The sequence below is a fragment of the Pyrgilauda ruficollis genome, unplaced genomic scaffold, assembly GCF_017590135.1.
Source record: "Pyrgilauda ruficollis isolate IOZ18807 unplaced genomic scaffold, ASM1759013v1 scaffold146, whole genome shotgun sequence".
NCBI classification, from domain to species: Eukaryota; Metazoa; Chordata; class Aves; order Passeriformes; family Passeridae; genus Pyrgilauda; species Pyrgilauda ruficollis.
The window spans coordinates 515,261-536,176 of NW_024513210.1; the positions used below are offsets into that span (position 1 = coordinate 515,261).

Consider the following 20,916-nt stretch of genomic DNA (forward strand, 5'->3'; position numbering starts at 1 on the left):
GTGCCACAGAAGGCTCAGGCACCGCGCCGCTCGGCAGGCTCCGAGCCGGCGGGCGCAGCAGCGGCGGCGGCGGGAGCGGAGCGGAGCGGCGGGCGGGGCTGCGCTGCGCCGGCCCCGCGCCCAGCACCCACCGGGAAAGCCCAGGGAGCGGGCGGGAAGGAAAGTTCAAGAACAGCCGGGAAAGGTGCCGCCCTATGCGAGGAGTGGGCAACGCTGCAGCTGCGTGGCCGGGGGGCGGGTGTTCAAGGCTTGCAGCTCATTTAACACTTCTGCTTTCCTTATTTATGGCGAAGGTGATGGATGCGGTTCTAGCCCGATTTTCTATTACTGGATTTTGCAAAAGATTTGACCGAATGTACCATACCATCCGGAGGGACGTATAGATGCTGAGTACTCCACAATTAGACTGGTCTGCTAATTCCTGCATATTCGTATTAATGTTCTTCATATTAAGAGGGAGCTCCTATTTCTATTTATGCATCCCTAAATACTCCACCAGCAGGTTGACGCACAAATCGGTGTTACTTTATCTGGATGGATACAGACGGGCAAGCCTCAGAGCTTACACTCTGCGTCCTAAGCATGTCGTTACCTTTCCTGGTCCTGGGTAACAAAGAACTTTTAAGCACACGGCTCCCAACGGGACCCCGATCAAGGGATGCCCGAGCTCCCCGGGCTCGCTGTCAGCACGCTGCTTCTGTGCCCACTTGTACCACCTTTCCCTGGACCACCTAGTACCATGTGGTGGGCAAAAAGAATATAAGCCATGCATCTGCACAGGGCTGCTAAAACTGAGGAGCCAGACGGGTTCCTTTTCTTTTCAGTGCAGCTTACAGTAAAGCTTCCCCAGGGCAGGACGCAGCAGCTCCTCCTCGCTGCCGGGCCGGGCTCCTGCATCACCAGCGAGAAGTGGGCGCACCTGCCCTGCCCTGCAAGCTCGGCGCTGTAAAAGCGCGCCCTCCCTCCTCTCATGAATAAGCTGCTCTTCTTTTTCCTCCTCCTCTTCTCCTTCGCCCCCGCCACCCCGGAGTATAACGCGGCCAGGCGGCTGCCTTACCCCCGCCGTCCTCTCCGCCCCCGGGGGCGATGCACACTTTCACCCCGGCCCCTGGCACGGCCGGGCGCTTTGCGGCAGCAGCTCTAGAAACTTCTCGGTCCCTCCCTCTCTCCTCCCCTTCCTCCTCCTCGCCGAGCAGGGGCCGGCGCTGCGGCGAGAGCAGCAGGGAAGGAGGCGTGCGGCGCCCGCCCCCAGCCGCGCTGCCCGGAGCCGGAGGCGCAGCCAGGCGCTCTCGCAGCCTCATCCCGGCGCTCACCGCAGCCCCGAGCCCGCCAGGCGGCCCTTCCCTGCGCAGAGGTGGCAGCGGCAGGCGGCATGACGGCGGAGGAGATGAAAGCGGACGGGGCTCCCCTGGAAGGGGTGGACATCACTCCCAAGCAGGATGAGGGCGTCCTCAAGGTACCGGGCGGCTGTTCCCCATCCCCACCCTCAGTTGGAGGGGTCCCCGCGCCGGCGGGGAGCGGGGGCATTCCTCTTAGCCTGCGAGCGGGTGCTCCCGGGGGCGCCCTGGCCCTACCGAGCCCATTGTGTGCCCAGCGGTGAAGGGGACGAGGCGGTCCCCGGGTATCCAGGCAGGGCTGGCGCAGAGCGGGCGATTAAACAACAGCGGCGGAGGGCGGGAGCGCGCCCCGGCCGCGCAAGCGCTGCCCGGCTGGCTGCGGGGGCTCCCCGCTCCTCCCGGCGGCTCCCCGCTGCGGGCCCCGGGCGGCGGAGCCCGGGCTGCCCGCCGGGAAGCGCTCGGGGTCGTGGGGGGCTGTGCAGCGAAAAGGCGCTTTCCCCTGCCTTTGGGCTTTCCTCCGCCGTTTAGGGGAAGATGCGGGAGGGGGAGGCGGGCCTGGCTCTCTGTCTTGGCTTGTGGGGGTCCGGGTCCATCCCCGCCCCCCCAGCACGTGTCCGGGGCCGGGAATTAAAGATGGAGCCCCGGCAGGGCACGTGCGCTCGGTGCCCGTCCCCGCCGTGCCCGGCCGTGCCTCCCCGCGGGCCCCGGGCGGCCCCGGGCCCGGGAGCGCGGTCCGGCGGCCGGAGCGGCCCGGCCTTCCCTCGGTGCCGCTGGGCCGGCGGCCGGGCAGGTCCCCGGCGCGGCCGAGGCGGAGCGGCTGCTCTCCTTTGTACTGGGAAGGCAGGCGATAAGGGCAGCGGGATTTATACCGTGAGGGGGAGTTGCGCGAACTTCCTCTGTCAGACGTTGCCTATTTCCATATCTCTAGAAACTTCCCTAGGCTCTGCTAAAAACTTCAGCGATTATTTAGAAGCGTTATTCAACCGCAGTAATATTTCGAAGTTACGGTGTTCGGGAGGAGAAAGGGATGCCACAGCAAAGGCAAAATTCTGGGTTTAACCTTTAGAGCCTTCTAAATTCTGAGTTCATTACGGAGGCGCTGTCTCCCGTTCAGGAGGGGTATCAGGGTTAAAGATGTTGGCTGCTATATTTCTGCTTTTCCATATTTCCTGATAGCGCGTTTAGGTGTGATTTTTTTGGGTTTTGCTCATAGTACAGTATCAGATCAGAGTTCTCATCTGCATGGCTGCCCAGGTCTCCCGCAGCCCAGATCCCTTGAGCGTGGTAGAAGGGCAGTGGGGTCTGCCTGATTCATGCAGTCCCTACTTTATGATGATGGAGAAGCAGTAGGTGTTTTTGGGATTGTTTTTTGTTTTTTTTTTTTTTGAGAGGAGTAGAAAACACTAACAAATGAAGTGAGTTTGTGAAAATCACAAATAAGATATCACAATAAGTAAAATACCAGAGAGGTCACAAAGTCCAGCCTTCATGGATTTTATTTTTATGTAATTGCTGGAGTGCAAAATGCATCTATTGAAATCAAGCATCTAGCTCTGAACTAACCTACACCGATTTTGTACTGGTATTGTTGCAGTGAATCCAGTAGCATGTTTATTTGCTCATTAGCTGTATATCAGAATAGTATCCACGGTTTTTTACCTGATATTGCTGCATATACTTGCACAATTCCTAGAATAAGCAATTAAGTTTGGAAGGAAACCATTAGAAATGCCATATGAACTGAAAAATCCTGTTTCTCCATCTGAAAAGGAAATGTAAACCTTACAGAAAATAGGATTGCCATATTCACAAGTGAAACTTCAGTCTCTTCAAAATGGAACAAATGCAAAAGAATAAACTGTATAGATAATGCAAATGAGATATTTGTTACTCTAGGATATCTTGCTATGGCACTACAAGAATATGTCATTTGATAAAGTTGTGTAAATTTCCATTAAATGCAGTTAGTTTTTCAAAATTACATCAGACTGGCTGCTTTAAAGTGCTAGTTTGCATCTGCAATTTGCAAATTGCATCTGCTCAGCATGATGTAGGTCAGGTTACTTACCTGATTCATGTGTTTTTCTCATACTTATATGTTTCCTAATCTCTGTGAAGAATGGTTGCTTGAACTTTTGCCTTCCTTGGGGAGACACCAACAGATTTGTTTTGTAACGCTAATAACTGGCCGTGGTGCTGGGGTAAAGGGAGGGTGTGCTGTGTGAGATCAGGCATCCCTTTTCATGTTGAGCATCCTTCCCTTAGAAAACAAGCAGCCAGGCTTTTTTCTAGGTTTGGTTTGTTTGTGGGGGTATTTTTTGTTCTATGCTTTCAGTGAGGTGCTTTCAGCTTGTTAGTCTGACAGAAGCTGTCGGTGGTGAAGCTTTGGTTTTGGATGGAGGGTCCTGGTGTGTCAGTTGGATAGTCAGTGGAAGGGATGGTGGGAGGCCAGGTGGGAGATTGGCAGTGGTGGGTTGCAGGAAACTGAAATTTCTGGAGGAGACTCCCAAAGGTCTGCATCCTTCAGTGAAAAACATGATTGATATAGAAACATGACATTTAAAGGAGGGATGCCCTGTAACTGCCCTTGAATAGATGTTTATCTTCTATAACAGAATGTTTTCCAGGTCTCCATGGTGCAAGCATATAGGGTTCTCCATTGGTCCCCTTTTGCCTGGCTAAGATAATGCAGAACTTTGGCTTAGGACTAGCTGGTTTCAGTCTGTATTGGGAAAAATTCAAAATTCAAATCTGAACCTCAGGAATCCTGTTATGGGCAAGGCCTCACATATCCTTGCCTGTGAGATATTGTCCCTATTTTTCTCTAATTTTATGTAAGCTTCAAATGAACACGAGAGAGATTGTCCCTGCTTTCTGAGTAGTGTAGATTCCTTTAATCCTTGTCTTGCTGGGCAGGCTGGGGAACCCCCTGAGAAGAAAATCAAATCCTTGCAGCTGTATGTGAGATGGGGGTGCTGGCCATCCGTGTCAGAATTGTGGGGAGACAAAATTCTTGCAATAAATAATTTTTAAGTGTTACACTGCAGGCTGATAGTACTGACCTGCTTGGGGTGAGACACCGCTAACCTTCGTTAAACTGCCTGGTTTGACTTGAATAATTTCAGATTACATGTTGGAATAGACTTTGCATGGAAAGAACCACCTCGTTCTCTTGTTTAAGTGCTTTGCTTAGATCACTGAACTCGGGTGTGATGATAGAGAGGTGATGCAGCAAGTGCTTGAATAAAGAAGAAAAAACCCTGCCTGATGCAGAGATCTGTAAGCTGGTGCCAACTGTTGCCTGTTAAATTCTTGTATCACAGCACAGCCATCTTGAGGTTCTGCATTTGCAGCACTGCTAATCTGCAGAAAGAACAGCCAGTCCATTTCCAGGTGACTGAAAGAAACCTGCAAATCCTTTGTCTGCTAAGGATGATAACACACATATCTGGGTATTTGTGATTCATGTCCAGTGGGCAGGCAGACTTGATTTCTGTGATGTTAATGCTAATTGCTGTTTTCCCCAGGTTGTCAAGAGAGAAGGCAGTGGGACAGAGTCTCCGATGATAGGCGATAAGGTGACTGTCCATTACACGGGCTGGCTTCTCGATGGCACAAAATTTGACTCCAGTCTGGACAGAAGAGACAAATTCTCATTTGACTTGGGGAAAGGTAATATTTTGTGTTTGGTGCTGATCAGTTTTGATAATAATTGAGACAGGATTTCATTGTGTGGCTCCTTTGCTTTTCAAAACTGCTGCTTGAATTTGTTTTCAGAGTTTATTCTCTTAGAATGGCCCCATCAGAACGTCTTGGAGATTTTTCTGAATGAGAGAACTGTGTAGCCCCTTAAAAGGCCCGCTGAAGAGTTCACAGGCCTCAGCAAAGCACTCCAGGGGAGCAAATCTGTCCTGAAATGTAGAGATGAAGGGCAGTTAAATAGCCGGAATATGCTTTTTTTTGGTTGGGGGTTTTTTTGGGGGGCAGCCCTCAGTTCAGGAGTGCTTAATTGTGACCAGATACTGGGACAGAGTACTCAGTGGTAGCTGTCTTATGATGAAACACACTCTCTTTTCCACAAAATTCTCAATTTAACACAAATAGGAGTCTTTGAGCAGTGCATCTCTTCATTATAAAAATCTTTCCTTTTTTGAAAATCTGAGCATCGTTGATCCTCAACGATGAGCAACGATATTACTCAATCTTGTATTCTTCCCTCGAGTTCCTTACCTTCTGCTTTTTAAAAAATAGATAATACCTGCTTTTTAAAAAGAGGTAAATTATTTGTACTGCCATTTGAGATGAGCACATCTATTAATACAAGACTAATAGAAAATCTACTTGATGGGTCAAAAGGAGCAGCAATTAGGGACGGCTTGAGTAGGAGAGGGGACTTTGTTACAGTTTTTCTTCCTTTTCAAAAGAAATGTTACTACTTTCTTCCCCCTTTCTGTTACAAATGTGTGTAACTTTTAGTTACCACTGGTGCTGTTCTTTTGCCAGCTGATAAAGTATGAACCGAAAAGGCTGTTGGTTTGGATTGTTTTCAAAACAGGAGCAGGCAATCTCTCACCCTAAGGCCTTCCTCTCGGAAGAGTTTAGTGTTACTTCCTCACACTTGAGACTGTGCCAAGCACTTCAGCTGGTGTCTGTGTTCTGTTATTCTATGAAAAGAGTTGTTACACCTGGAATGAAGAAATGTTTGGGCCAAATTTGGATCCCTGGGAAGCTTCAGAATTTGATTAGGCTTAAAACTGATGTACATAAGTGAGAGTGAATACAAGTATTTCTGCTGCCTTAGCTTTTGTATACTAGAAGTGATGATGCTCAGTTTCACCTGATCATGCCTTTCATGTGTGATTGGCATTTGACTTGTACAGGTGAGGTGATCAAAGCATGGGACATTGCTGTGGCCACTATGAAGATTGGTGAAATCTGTCGGATTACGTGTAAACCAGAATATGCCTATGGCTCAGCTGGGAGCCCCCCAAAGATACCTCCCAATGCTACACTGATCTTTGAGGTAAGTGAGAGATGGTCACTAAAACTATATGCTTGAAAATATGTGTGATGCAATATCTTTTCAGAACAGGATTGTACATTTTCTAAGGAAAATAATATGGTCCGTTTGGGTATTGTGGACAAAAGTTTAATCTGGCTGCCACTGCTCTGTAATGGCTCGGGTTCCGTTCTGAGTTTTTAGAACACTTGAATGATCTTCAGTGTTCAGTTGTAATTCTGCAGTTACAGAGTAATTTGCAGCAGTAAAGTGCAGGCTGGGAGGGCAAACTATTTCAGTGATAGACTGTAGTTGTTAAAATGAAATCTTTGATCCACTTCATAACACTCAAGTAATGTTATATTAAATGTTGTGAGGTTTTCAACAACAGGAAGAACAATTAATGCCCTCAATAATACATTTTTTATACTTGTGTTTTCTTTACAACATTAACATTACCTCTTATGAGGTGTTTCAGGGAGAGAAGAGTAATTGCCCCATGTAAACTGCTGGAATGCAATATTTGAACCGCCCTGCAATTATGAACTCTCTTCTATAGAACTGAGCGTTTCAGTCAGCCTCAAAGCACCATAAAACCAGTTTGGATTCAGGTTGCTGGTTCATTGCCAAAGTCTCTCTGTGCATCCAGGCTACACTGATCAGTCTTGCCCCCGTAGATGAAGTCCTGTGCACTCACTGAGTGCTTGCGACTGACTTGGCAGTCTTGAGTTTGGCAGCTGGGTAGCCCAGTTGGACAGCTCACGTGGCCAGCTGCTCTCCTGGAAATGAGCTGCATGGAGCCAGTTATCCTTGGTGGCTCTCAGCCTCACCAGGAGAGGAGAGATTTTATTTCCTACTGACCTTAAAAGTAATTTCCCCCCCACATCTTCCCCCTCCTTCCCCAAAGGGGGTGGAAACAGCAGCTGTCTCTTGTGTGTTATTTCAGAAGTGAGAATGGTTGCTTAGAATGCTGAGACTTGTATTTGATTTTTCCATGTAGGATGACATTAAAGCTGTTTCTGGAGCATACCCGGACAGTCTCAACAGGGTTTGGAGAGGATGGATTTTTCTTACTGTTGAAACAGTTCAATTTGCCAACAGTTGTTTCAAAATAAATTCTATCTGAGAAAAGCAGACTCTTTTCTTGAGTGCAATTTTTAAAATTACTTTGCTCTAAAGCACTTAATCATGGAATGGAATCCTACAATTGGGAGTATAAGGAAAGCTTTAAAAATGATGATTGCACTGAGATAGAATGTTTTATCTAATATCTGAGAAATGTGAAAATAGCTCATGGAGTTATTCAAAGACTGAAAGTCTGTTTAGATTTTATTGGAAACAACGAGCATCTGTTAAGAAGGGTAAATTACACATAGAGTTATTTAGGTTGGAGAAAACCATCAAGATCATTGAGTTCAATCATAAATCTGACACTGCCAAGTCCATCACTAAACCATTAACCCAACTCAGTACCACTTCTACACCTAAATACCTCCGGGGAGGGTGACTCACCCACTTCCCTGAGCAGCCTGTTCTAATGCTAATATACATTCTAAACCTCCCCTGGTGCACCTTGAGGCCATTTCTTCTCCTTCTGTGACTTGTTACTTGGAAGAAGGGACTGATCCCATCTGGCAACAGCCTCCTTTCAGGGAGTTGTAGAAAATGAGATGGTTCCCCCAAAACCCGTCTTTGTTTCCAGGTTAAACACCCCCAGCTCTCTCAAGCAGCTCCTCATGGGACTTGTGCTCCAGACCCTTCAGCAGCTCTGTTGCCCTTCTCTGGACACACTCCAGCACCTCAATGTCCTTCCTGAGCTGAAAGGGCCAAAACTGAACACAGGATTTGAGGTGTGGCCTCACCAGTACACTAGTACAGGGTGACAATCACTATCCTGATCCTGTCCACACCATTGCTGATACAGGCCAGGTGCCATTGGCCTTCACATAATTGGATATTGAATTTGCTTTGCATTTGGGTAGTGTATTTGCTTTTTTTTTTTCCATGGACTTGTGAGTAAAAGGATTAAAGATATGTTCTGTGTGGAAAGATTAAAAAAATATTGCTAGCAGGTAGTGTCCCCTAAGGGATGACAGCATTATTTCTGAAAAAGAATATCATGTAGAGCTGTTCGTAAACAGCATTTTCTTACATGGAAATCTGACATTATTCGTGGCTTAGTTGTATTGGATGAAACTACACATGCTGCAGTGCTGTGTGCTTCTGTGCAAGTGATGCCAGGTGTAATCAGGGCTCAGCTGATGATTGAAATGCAAGCTAAAAGCTCAAGGCCTTCTACCTAGGCAGCACAGTGGGGCATTCTTAAGGGCTTAGCACTACTACAGAGGATGCATGTGGATGCAGAAAGCAGAGGAGCTTTCATTGTCCTTCAACAAGAGGTAATACCTAACATTGGGATAAATAAAAGCATGAACCAACCGCAGGATGGGATTTGGTCCATCAGGCTACTCCTGAGTCCGTCCCATGCAGTCCCCCAGGTTATTCACTTCCCACTGGACTTCTCTTGATGCTGCCAGTCTGGCCCCTCCATTTTCTGGGTATGCTTTTAGATAAAAGTATTGCTTCATTCATGAGTCTTGATATCCCCTAATGCCTGCCTGAGTAGTTATGTTGAAGGGAAGAGGGGAGAAAGAAAAGGACCAAAGCTGCCCATGATGGTTTTGTGCTTCCCTAACAAAATAGCCTGGGGCTCACTGGTTGCAACAAGTCAGCAGTGCTGGGTGTGTCCTGACTGGGGGTGTGGGTTGGAACTTAGATCCAGAAAATTTTCCCGAGTTTATTAGGTTAAAGTAGTTTCTGGCTAGTATGACTCTCAAGCAGCTAAAGTCTTTAAGCTTCCACTCTTAGTTTTACCTAGGTTTATTTTTTATTACTTAACACAGTATCAGCAGGATTGTTTTGCAAGTGACTATCCCCATACCAAAATTTTGTACAAGTTGCTTTACAAAAGACCCTTTAGAACTTACATTAGGAGATTTTTGTACCTGTGTCATCACACCAGCGTTTATGACAAGAAGTAATGCATGTCCTCTCATTTGGAAGTTCTTTTCTTTTTTGATGTGGTGGTGGTTTTGTTTTTCCTTCTTTGTGATTACTTTTGCTGAGCAATATAAATAGCTAGATTATTCCATAGAATAGTATTGTTCAGGCTGGGGTAAAAAAACACCTGTATGGTCATCAGTAGGATGTTCAGGAATTACTTTTTTAAGACTGACTGAAAAGAAAGACCAGAATATTATTTGTTATTAGGTATCATTTAAAAAGTGGAAGTACTGGTGGATATTCAGTTCCTTCTGCATTCCAGTTATCTCAAGTCCAGTGTCAGGAACCTCCACATCATTAGCTCTGAACTTTTTTTTTTAAATGACGTAGTTTAAACAGTGCTGATTATAATGGCTTGCTTTTTGATGCTTGGGAATAGTTTTCACTATTGTTTTACTCAGAAATAGGATATGGTATTTTTTTTCTTCACTTCATAGCAGCAATGACAAATACCTTTTGTAACTAGACTGTTTTTCTATGTCATCGTGGTACTCCCACTTGAAACTATGTTTTACATTTACTTGGGAAGGCACCTGAGGATTCAGAGATTCAGACTGGATACCCATCTCTTACATTAACAGTAGCTCTTAAAAATCCTAAACAATTTGTTGCAGCAGCAGGTTTAAAGTTTCAAAGATCTCTGGAGAATAAATCCTGTGAGTTACTAAATTGGTCTAATAAGAATAAATGCAAGGCTTTTTTTCCCTCCACAGATAGAACTTTTTGAGTTCAAGGGGGAGGACCTCACTGATGAAGAAGACGGTGGCATCATCCGAAGAATCCGTAAAAAAGGGGAGGGTTACTCCAGGCCCAATGAGGATGCACTTGTAGAGAGTAAGTGTGTTGGTACACAAATAGTGAATGGATTTGCAGTGAGGGATGGCAGAACCTTTTCACCATCTACAACTGCATGTCCTGAGGGAGAGGAATACTTGGCTTCTCTTTTCTCTACCAAGTAATTTAACAGCCTAGAGTAAGCTTTCCTTCTCCTGTTTCTAGCAAGGTTTAAATTTTCCAGCAGCAACTGTGTTTTCTGGTGATACTGAATCTGTTGAAGTGCTTATCTGATGACAAAAGGTGATTGAGTCTCATAAAGTATTTCCATGTGCTGAGGAACAAAAGGGGAAGTCATTCTGGCACTTGTTGTCGGAGTGGAAAAAACAAACACTCAAATGAACAACAGAAAAAGAGGGGTTGTTAAATTGAACAGCAGAAATTCTGTCTGCTGCCAGTAGCTGCCACGCCACAGGTAGCTGCTAAAAGAGAAAAGACTGTTCAGAAGGAGGCTTTGGCACTTGTGTGTGTGCTGCCTGCCTGTGTAGAACTCCCTGTGCACTCCTGGGTACCTGCCCAGTGCCATACATAGATACCTCCTGATTTCTCTCTCTGTTGTCCTGGGTTTTGTTACCAGTCCAGTTTGAAGGCCGACATGGAGATCGTGTTTTTGACAAGCGGGAATTGCGGTTTGAGATTGGAGAAGGTGAAAACTTCGATATTCCTCATGGTCTGGAGAAAGCAATTCAAAAAATGGAGAAATCAGAGGAATCTGTGTTCTATCTCAAGCCCAGGTATGCTGTTTTTGGTGTTTGATACAGGAAGGGCTTATACTAATCATCTGTCAAGAAAGAAATACTCTGTTATAATGCCTTTCAGCTTTTTTCAGTGCTGTTGTAAAAACTTGGATCAGCCCCCGAAATTGATGTATGAGAAGTATTGTGCTTTGCCACTTCACAGTGGAGCAGTAGCAGTCCAGAAAAAATTACTTAAGTCTCTGTAATGTTGACCTCTGAATATTTTTGGAAAACATTGTTGCTCTCTAATTTGGATTTTTGTGATCCTTCTTCATGACTGATTACTGTAAAACAGTGCGTATGTAGACTTGGATATAGGCAGAATTTTCTCTTTACAGTGAGAAACTCTTTGCATCTGAAACAAGTGGAATTACACAGACTGTTTTCATCAAACTTTAATTTATTTCATTTTTTATTGAGTTTTTTTAAACGTAACTGAGCCTGATGGGAGCAGGAAAGGAAAGCAATGTGATCTAGAGGGTTTTCCTGCTAATGTGCAGCTCTTACTGGAGTTGCATTGCAGTACCTTTCTGTAAGCATTTCCTGTTTACCAGCTGGTTACCAGTGTGTTAAGTGTACAGCTGCTCACCTAATCTTGGTGTTTATTCTCTTTGCTTTTCTAAGAATAGAACTAAAGCACAGGTGCTCTGAATGCAACTTTCAGTTTCAGACCATGAATATTAAATATGATAGTTGTAATTTGGAAGCTGGTTGTTTTGGTTTGGCTTTTTTTTTTTTTTTGATGAAGGGATTACTTGCTTTTCCTTAAAGTAAACTAAAAAACTAATAAAATAATAGGAGCTGCTAAAAGATTAATGAAGTCAATACTATGTTTCTCTTACTTTCTTCTACCTTGTATTTGCTAATTTTAGAATTGTACCTAGAATTCTTCAAGCCTTTGCCTTGTAATAATAATCTATGCATCCCAAATTTGCATGGGGGTTTTTGTCTCCATCTTCCTATATAGCAAATACAGCTGGATGGATAGTTTTGAACACTATAATTTTTGTTTCTCCCTCCTCACCTCCATTTTACAGCTATGGTTTTGGAAGTGCTGGGAATGAGAAATTTAAGATCCCTCCAGATGCAGAGCTGCAGTATGAAGTGAAACTCAAAAGCTTTGAAAAGGTGAGAGCGAGAGATGAAATCCCAAAGAGATCCGGGGCTGGGGGAAGAAGTGGGAGTGCAGCTTAAACGATGACAATGGAATCCTTGGATGGCGATGTGAAACAGGCGGGCCACTGTTGCCAGAGATGATGGTGACATGCTGGGAGCTCTTGGCTGAAATGGTCCTTATTCTTCCTGAATCTCTGTCTGTTGCCATCTCTCGTGCTCTAGGCTGGTTTGTATTAGCAGTGCAAAGCTCTACTTTGCCAGACTTATCTCAACCATACTGTTGGTAGGAAACAGCATAGCTACTTGATTCCCTAGAAGTTGTATTGAAGTTGACTGGAACTGTTCCTGTTTGGGTAGGCTAAGGAGTCCTGGGAAATGAACACAGATGAGAAATTGGAACAGAGCAGCATTGTGAAGGAGAGAGGCACTCAGTACTTCAAGGTGAGTTACAGTCCCCAAGTAATAATAGCATTTCTTGGTCCATGCCGTGAGTTGATAATGATGTTTACAGCTTCTGTAATTTCTGAGTGGTGTTCATGGTATTCTGTGAGATTTTACAGGGAGAGCTGGAGGGGAATGTGTCTTAAAAAAAAAAAAGAAACTCTGCTGGATTATCCGAAGAACTAACTCTGCAGGGAGCTCTCTATTAGAGCTGTTTGCTGTATCTACAGATAACACTGTAGGGTATTTCAGTAGCTAAAGGAAGAGTTTCCTATTGTCTTTGTATTGCATTTTGAGAATTTCCCATCTTCCTTTATTTTTGCATCAAAAGTTGAATATAAAGGTAGGAGTTCAGTGAAGTATCAATGCTGGCATATACCCCTAGCTCTAGTGGGGAACCAGTTAATTATTCCTAAAGATTTTCTGATCCTGTGCAGGAATGGCTCTCAGTAGTATTTTTGATGATAGATGTTACTTTTTGATCAAATGGAAAGGTTTTTTTAGATGTATTGCTCACGACAGGCAAAAGGGAGAGGGAGATAAAGGTTCCTGTGATGAGCTGTGTGACAATTGAGCTGCCTTGTTTACAGGAGGGGAAATACAAGCGGGCAGCATTACAGTATAAGAAGATTGTGTCATGGCTGGAGCACGAGTTGGGACTCTCCGAGGAGGAGGAATCAAAAGCCAAAAGCCTGAGGCTTGCTGCCCATCTTAACTTAGCCATGTGCCATCTCAAGCTAAAGGAATACTCCCAGGCTTTGGAGAACTGCAACAAGGTAGTAGGAGTTTGTTTATTCTTAAGCTGCACAAGCAGATTGACATTTTGTCTTGCTTTAAACATTTTAGGGGCAACAGGCCAGTGTGATGTTTGGTCTTTCTTACCAGCTGTCATTTGGGTAGTATGGAATTTTTAGTGCACTAAAAATATCCAGCAGATTATTTTTATAATTAATGCCCTTTGAATATCTTTTACTAACTTGCTGCCACATTGAGAATATTCAAGTATTTAGGAATAAGGAACACTTGAGATGTGGTGAGGGTAGTCATGTTGGCAAAGGCCTTTCAAAGAGCAGGATTACTCCCTGACTAAATCTTAGACTTGCTGGTTCTCTTGTCAAATAGCCTACTATATTCATTCCTCTTTGTCCTTACTTCTGCTGTATTCCACTGACTTTCATTAGTAAGCCCTGACAAGACTCATAAGTCTACATCAGAAGGTACAGCTCCTAGCAGTCACTGGTGTTCTGACTGCATATCATTTTTATAAAAGAAAAATAATTACTGAGTGTGGTTTTGGTTTTTTTGAATGCAGGCCCTCGAATTGGATAGCAACAATGAGAAAGGCCTTTTCCGGCGTGGAGAAGCTCACTTGGCTGTCAATGACTTTGAGTTGGCCCGCGCAGATTTCCAGAAAGTGATACAACTTTATCCAAGTAACAAAGCTGCCAAAGTGCAACTGGTGACTTGTCAGCAAAAAATACGGGAGCAGCATGAGAAGGAGAAGAAGATGTACGCCAACATGTTCCAAAGGCTCGCAGACAAAGACTTAAAGGTAAGTAACGCTACTCCGAACATTACAGGAGGTGGTGTCATGTGTAAGACAAGGAACAGTGGTTTAGGTACTCACCTTGCTTCTTACTGCTGATAATTATGGCAGGAGAACACTCAAGTAGAACACCGCTTTGGGGAGCGGAGATGGATCTCAAAGTGCCAACAGTCCAAATTATTAGGCCATCTTGTTTGAACAGGAAAACCAGGAATACCAACGATGGCACAGAAAGCCTTTATCTGTTTCAACTGAATTTGCAACAGACCAGTGTTAATCAGAAGGCAGTTGAATTGATGAGATGCAAACATGACAGTGTTCTAGAAGTGGGAAAAGCACCTATTCCTCTAGAACCTGTTGCAAAGAGCAGGCTGTTCTGGTGCCTGGGGTGCCCATCTAGTGAGAGCTTGTGTCTGTCATACAGGGGGTGCTGAGCACCATCTTGCTTCTCATGGAGACATTAGGGTGTGGTTGATGGTCTCCATTACAAATATCACAGACTGATTATTCTGCTGTATGGATGGTTTTCCTAATAAGCTTTCATTAGAATTTTAGTAAATGCTAGTTCAGTTAATAATGCCAGTAAGCGAATACAGGTTCTAACAAGATTGTATTAGCTAGCAACAAACATTTCAGGTTCCTGGTGAGAATCACATATCCTAAGAAAATCTTCGGGTTCTTTTCCTTAAATCTGATGGTCTAGAGCGACAAGATGTAACTGTAACTTCTCAGACAAATCTGGGATTTATGTCAGACTCAAATTTCCTCAGTAACAGTGGGGAGTACAGAAGCTCATATCTTGTGAGGTTATTTTCACCTTTCCAGAATAAGCATGGAGAATCTTAAAAATTGCCAGATACTGGTACATTAATTTCCTTTGGTTAACTGTGTCATTGAGTATTTCCAGAGGCATGGTGTCCTCAGATGAGTGTATCCTGACAGTTCAGCCATTTCAGACTGTCAGCTGACAATTTCCTACATGAAATGCTTCACTCTGTCTCTTCTCTTTACGGCTAAACAGCCTGATGTCAATGGTCCTTGTGTATTGGAGCTTAAAAGAAAGTATTCTGTCCTTCTAGACACAGTGATGTAAAGTTACACAGTATCTTAATTTTGGTAGGCTTTAATAAAAAATCTCAGAAACATAAAGATACAGCAACTAAAGTAGAATTATTTTAGATGTTTAGAATTAATTTGTAGAATTATTTTAAGATGTTGGGCATCTTAACTTCTGAAATGGCAGGATTTAATTGCCAGCTGTCAGGCTCTGTTGTGAAGGATCCTTTCAGCTAGCACAGCTGCTGAGAATTTGGCTTCCTCCAGTAGGTGTGGGATACGGCAAGATGTGTTGAGATAGGAAGAGTGGATTGCTGAAACAAGCTATACCCACTAAAACTTCAAAAGCCTTGAGCTTTCTTCAACTCCTAAGACAGATAATTGGTAGAGTAATATTCTTGGCAAAAGGCAGACTTGTAGTCTTTGCACTGGAGACTGTTTGGGATCTTGGAAAAACATGGCACTTAGTCCCAATTTCCTTATCTGCTTGGGATAGAATCAGTTTAAAGTTGTAGAATCCTTTAGGTTGGACTCCAACCAAATGTAAATGAAAAGTTATTGTTTGGCATATAACACTGGACACAGGAGATTTATAACACTGGACACAGGATTTGAGGTGTGGCCTCACCATTGCCAAGTACAGGAGGACAATCCCTGCCCTGATCCTGCTGGACAGATACAGGTCTGGATGCCACTGGCCTGGTGAATTCTTCCTAGCAAGTTAGATGATCTTGGAATGTGCAATGTACTGTTTCTGTTTTGTTTTTTTTTTTTTTTCTGTGAGTCATCTGGCCTGCCTTAAGTGGATATGGTTTTATATGAAATGGGATTGATGGAACTATAAACTGTAAAGGATGCTTACTCCCTAGGCCAGTCTTGAGGTAGTTTTCTTGCAAGAAAAGCTTGTTTTCGTCTTCCTGCATTTATAGGGTTGCTTTACCCTAGCTCCAGCAGTGTCTGTTAGTGGTGGTGTAGTAGAAGTTCAAAGTTCTGGAGAGGAGAGTTTGTTTACTAAATGTCTTCTGATTGCTAAGAAGATAGCTTGAACTGCAGTTCTGATGTTCCTGACACAGTCCATTAAATTCAACAGCCACTCTTGCATCAGTAGTTCCTTTCATGAATTTGAAAAGTTCACATATGTAAAGTGTGAATTTTTGAAGGTCAGGGTGTTTATCACCTTATCTTAAGCCCAGGATTGGTAGCTAACAGATTTTCTGTGGAGAGAAGACTTAACTCTTGTGTGCTTTGTGGAATGCTTGCAAGGATGAAAAATTGACCTTTGATACATGAATGTGGTTTTGTGTTGCAGCCAAGTTGGTGTAAGATTTTAAGGATTCTGCCTGTCCCCCCCCCCCCCCCCCCCCCCCCCCCCCCCCCATTCTGCTCTTCCAGCATTGTATGCTTAAGACTTTGCTTGGTTTTGTTTGGTTCTCATCTAAGATCATCATAAAACAGCTGGCTCAAGATGCTGGGCTGACAGGTGGAATAGCAATTCTATTGCACTAGGTTTTGAGATGAGCAAGCCAAGACATTTTTACCTCCCCTTACTGTGCTTGAAAATTATTGCGAGGTCAGGATGTGCTGGTTATGTCCTATTGTAAAGCTGACCTTGGGGCCCTACCTCATGGCTCTGCCTTCCGCACCTTTTTATGAGGAAGATGCACAAGGAGAGGGCTTTAGAGCAGCCACATTCAGATCATATTTTCTTCCAGTCAGGCTCTTGCACAGGACATCCAAATCACTGTTGCTGAGTTTGAAGTGTCCCTTCACAAAACTGGTTGTCTAACAAAGATACTTCGTATACTGAGTGCAGGTGTGCCTCATACAAGTTGGGTCAGGGTAGGCCGTGGGAATGGCTGAAAATTGATGACATTAATATTGAAGCAGGGCAAAAGCAGTTCCTGCAGAAGCTTCATAAATGAATTTCAGTTAAAAGACTTCTAAGGAGTTGTGTGGCAAGTGGGTGCCGGCCACATTAAGAATCATAACCACCTAATACCAGTATTATATTTTGGCCTCCTCTACACTGCTTCTGGTTTCTCAGATGCATGAAAATTTTTGGTGTCTTTTGGCTGAAGATCCTAATATCTTAATTCAGTCTGGCAGAGTAGACAAGCTTTCTAAGTAATAAGAATCAAACAGTGTTTGTGCTAGCAATTTTGTATAATGTATTAATATATTTTCTTTGTCTCTCTATTTAGTCATCTGCTACTCTTCAGACAAGCCACACTGAAGATGCAGAAATGAAAGATGCGCAGAATGGAGTTGAAGATAAATCAGAAGTTGAAGCAGAAGCATAAGAAAACCCCTATTCCATTAGTTTTGTAAATGAAAGAATTTCCAGTGAATTAGACCTTTATTTTTCTACCTGGTTGGATAGTGGCTTCAAGGGAGCAGAGGCTGAAGCCACCATGCCACAGTCAGTTACAGCTTTATGTGGCTGTTCAAGAAGCTGAGTGGCAGCATAAATCTGGTTTAATCCTAGTGACTTTATTTATTCATTCAGCCTCTGTTACTGTTTGGGTTTTGTCTGGATTTGCTCTGCTTGGTTTATTTGCATTTTCATAGAATCATAGAATGGCTTGAGTTGGAAGGGACCTCAAAGATCTAGTTCTAACCCCCCCCTGCCATGGACAGGGACACCCTTCACTAGACCAGGTTGCTCAGAGCTCCATCCACCCTGGTCTTGGATACTTCCAGGCATGGAGCATCTACAGCTTCTCTGGGCAGCCTGTTCCAGTGCCTGAACACCCTCAGAGTAAAGAATTTCTTCCTAATACCTAATCTTAACCTGCCCTCTTTCAGTCTGAAGCCATTCCCCTTGTGCTGTCACTACTTGCCCTTGTAAATAGTCTCTCTCCATGTTTCTTGTAGGCTCCCTATAAGGTACTGGAACGCCACAGTTTGGTCACCCCAAAGCCTTCCTTTTTCCAGGCTGAACAATTCCAGTTCTCTCTTGTCTCATAAGGAGAGGTGCTTCATCCCTCTAATCATCTTGGTGGGCCTCCTGTGGACTTGCTCCGAAAGGTGCATGTCCTTCCTGTGCTGGGGACCCCAGGGGTGGATGCAGTGTTCCAGGTGGGATCTCAGCAGAGTACAGGGTTAAAATCCCCTGCCTCCCCTGCTGCCCACACTGCTTTGGATGCAGCCCAGGTTACAACTGGCCTTCTGGGCTGTCAGTGCACATTGCCAGCTCATGTCCAGCCTCATCCAACAGCACCCCCATATCCTTCTTGGCAGGGCTGCTCTGGAAATGTTCATCCCCCAGCCTTTATTGATACCAGGGGTTGCCCAGCCCAGGTGCAGCACCTTGCACTTGACCTTATTGAAGCCTCATGTGTTTCACAGGGGCCCACTTCTCAGGCTTGTCCAGGTCGCTGTGGGTGCCATCCTGTCCTTCAGGTGTGTCAAGGGGACTGCTCAGCTTGGTGTCATCTGCAGATTTGCTGAGGGTGCACTCTACCCCTTCATCCACGTCATTAACGAAGATGATAGTAACACCGGTCCCAGTATGGACCCCTGAGGGACACACCTGTCACTGGTGTCCCTTGGGATGCTGAGCTGTTGACCAGTCCAGGTCGCTGTGGGTGCCATCCTGTCCTTCAGGTGTGTCAAGGGGACTGCTCAGCTTGGTGTCATCTGCAGATTTGCTGAGGGTGCACTCTACCCCTTCATCCACGTCATTAACGAAGATGATAGTAACACCGGTCCCAGTATGGACCCCTGAGGGACACACCTGTCACTGGTGTCCCTTGGGATGCTGAGCTGTTGACCACTAGCCTGTAGATGTGGCCGTGCAACCAATTTCTTACCCATCAAACAGTCCACCCACTGCATCCATCTCTGTCCAATGCAGAGAGAAGGATGTTGTGGGGAACTGTGTCTAAGGCAGAAAATTACAGGAATGAAGGTAAATGACACCTGTAGCCCTTCCCTTGTTCACTGGTGGAGTCACTCCATCATTGAAGGCCACTAGGCTGCTCAGATGGGACTTGCCCTTGGTGAAGCCGTGCTGGCTGTCCCTGGTCACCTCCCTGTCCTCCATGTGCCTTAGCATAGCATCCAGGAGGATCTGTTCCGTGATCTTCCCGGGCACAGAGCTGAGGTTGACAGGTGGGTAGTCCCCGTGTTGTCATCGGCATTTTTCTTTCTGGTTCCAGCTTACTTTAATCCCAGGTTCTGCTTTCTAAATTTATTTCCTTGATTTGCTTCAAGTAATCAGCTTTTTTCAGGAGTCCTCATGCGAGACTTAAGAACAAATCGGCGCTCCCAGTTCTTCTGCCTTGGGATTGCCCTCTTTCCCCCTGTTCAGTAGGGAGTCCCTTCCATTAAGTATTGTAGCCTTTCTTGTATGCCTCCTCTTTGCAAATTGCTGAAGATGAAGACTATGAAGTCATAGCTTAAGTAATAAAGCTCCAATTAAACTCAAGAAAACTGAACTTTTCGTGGGTTTTTATTGGAATTTGCACAGAATCGAGAGAATATACTGTCCTTTGATCACTGTTTTCTTGTCCACAGAGCCAGTGTCCTGATTATTTTTCTGTGTTGTTTGTTCATTACCATAGAAAATTCCCACAATATTTGATACAGTATTTACCCATATATTTGCGAAAGGGAAAAATTATGTTGCTGGACACTGTGCATAAAGCAACTCTGTAACCTATGCATACAGGTTGTTCTATGTTCATATTGCTACCTTCCTCTTCACCCCACTACATTGTGAAACTGGACCAGAGGAAAAAAAAAACCAAACCAGTGTATCTGAAAGTGGCTGGCTTTGAAGTGAAAGTAAGGGATAAAGCTTACATATTGCAAATACTTTAAATGAACTACAAACTCCTCAGTGATTCTAATGTCTGCTTACCCAGATCTCACAAGAAAGCTATTACTAAGTATTCTGCTTCTTTCTGCAGTTTGTGTGTCTTGTTTGGGGGTGGGTGTGCTTTTGAATTTTGTGGGGGCTTTTGGTTGGGGTGAGCTTTTTTTGTCTGAAGGCATGGAACATAGTACTCAAATTCAAGTGTTTATCCTATCACGTGGTGTTAAATTTGCATCTCCAGTGTCCTGTTTAGAGACAGGGGCAGAAGGGGCAATTTTTTTGCCTGCTCTGCAGAAGAAAGGTAGAAAATCTGTTTCTCTCAGATTAAAATAAATGGAGTTTTTTTATGGTGAGAAAGATGTCTTTGCATGGCATGCCATGGGCTGGAATTTGTGTGTGTATTGCAGAGAGTATCCCTGTTTAAACATGTAATACGATGTGAATTCCTGGTCTCCTTTGCTGAAACAGAAATACTGTGTAAGCACTTAAACTCGTGGGGCCTGGGGGGGAGTGCCAGTACCCGTCCTGCAGCAGTGCCTGCCCGGCTTGGGCCCTGGAGCTGTCACCAAGCAAGGGCTGCTTGGAGTGCTGTCCTGTCCCTGGGCCCCGGACACCAAATTCAGCACCTGCTGCTGGGCTGGAGCTTGGTTAGAGAGCTGGGAGCTGCAGTGCTCTGACTCTCATGGGCTGGGTGGGATAGGACAGAGGCAAGAGAGGTGCGCTTCACTTAAGGAAATGCTGATTTCATTTGCCTAATAAAGCCTTAGGGTTGCCAGGTAATGGGGGTGATTTTCATGAGCTCTGACTGTAGTAACAGCCCCGTGTATGTGAAAAACTTATACCAAAGCACTACCCCCTCTTGTGGGAAACAACACTGTGAGTGTCAACTGGGGTTAGAAGAAAGGATTTCTAGACCTAGAAAACCAGTTAAAGGGGACAGGAATGCCAAGCCAGAGTACTTATTCAGC

The 20,916-nt window shown here is 44.8% G+C and overlaps 2 protein-coding genes across 6 annotated transcripts in view; one reads left to right on the plus strand and one right to left on the minus strand.

The window, feature by feature from the left end:
- Window positions 1-1,301, minus strand: part of TCAF2 (TRPM8 channel associated factor 2) — a 29,237-nt gene extending 27,936 nt beyond the window's left edge. For 2 of the 4 annotated variants that reach the window (XM_041460616.1, XM_041460614.1), the window contains exon 1: window positions 1,058-1,301. In XM_041460616.1, coding sequence (XP_041316550.1) covers window positions 1,058-1,301 — 244 coding nt within the window. The remainder of the gene's footprint in view (window positions 1-1,057) is intronic. The other 2 variants (XM_041460618.1, XM_041460617.1) reach the window with 2 other exon arrangements.
- On the plus strand, window positions 1,208-20,385 carry FKBP4 (FKBP prolyl isomerase 4). 2 transcript variants are annotated; one of them, XR_005954611.1, is made up of 11 exons: window positions 1,225-1,456; window positions 4,865-5,009; window positions 6,218-6,360; window positions 10,113-10,233; window positions 10,811-10,967; window positions 12,008-12,098; window positions 12,444-12,527; window positions 13,118-13,303; window positions 13,840-14,079; window positions 17,331-18,502; window positions 18,707-20,385. XR_005954611.1 is itself a non-coding variant. In XM_041460619.1 (10 exons), exons 1-10 carry the CDS (start codon window positions 1,373-1,375, stop codon window positions 17,427-17,429), a joined length of 1,350 nt encoding a protein of 449 aa, XP_041316553.1. In that variant the 5' UTR covers window positions 1,208-1,372; the 3' UTR covers window positions 17,430-18,699. The 2 variants fall into 2 exon arrangements, 1 of the variants encoding a protein (XP_041316553.1); XM_041460619.1 differs by lacking the exon at window positions 18,707-20,385 and having other exon boundaries at window positions 1,208-1,456; window positions 17,331-18,699.
- The last annotated feature ends 531 nt before the right edge of the window (window positions 20,386-20,916 follow it).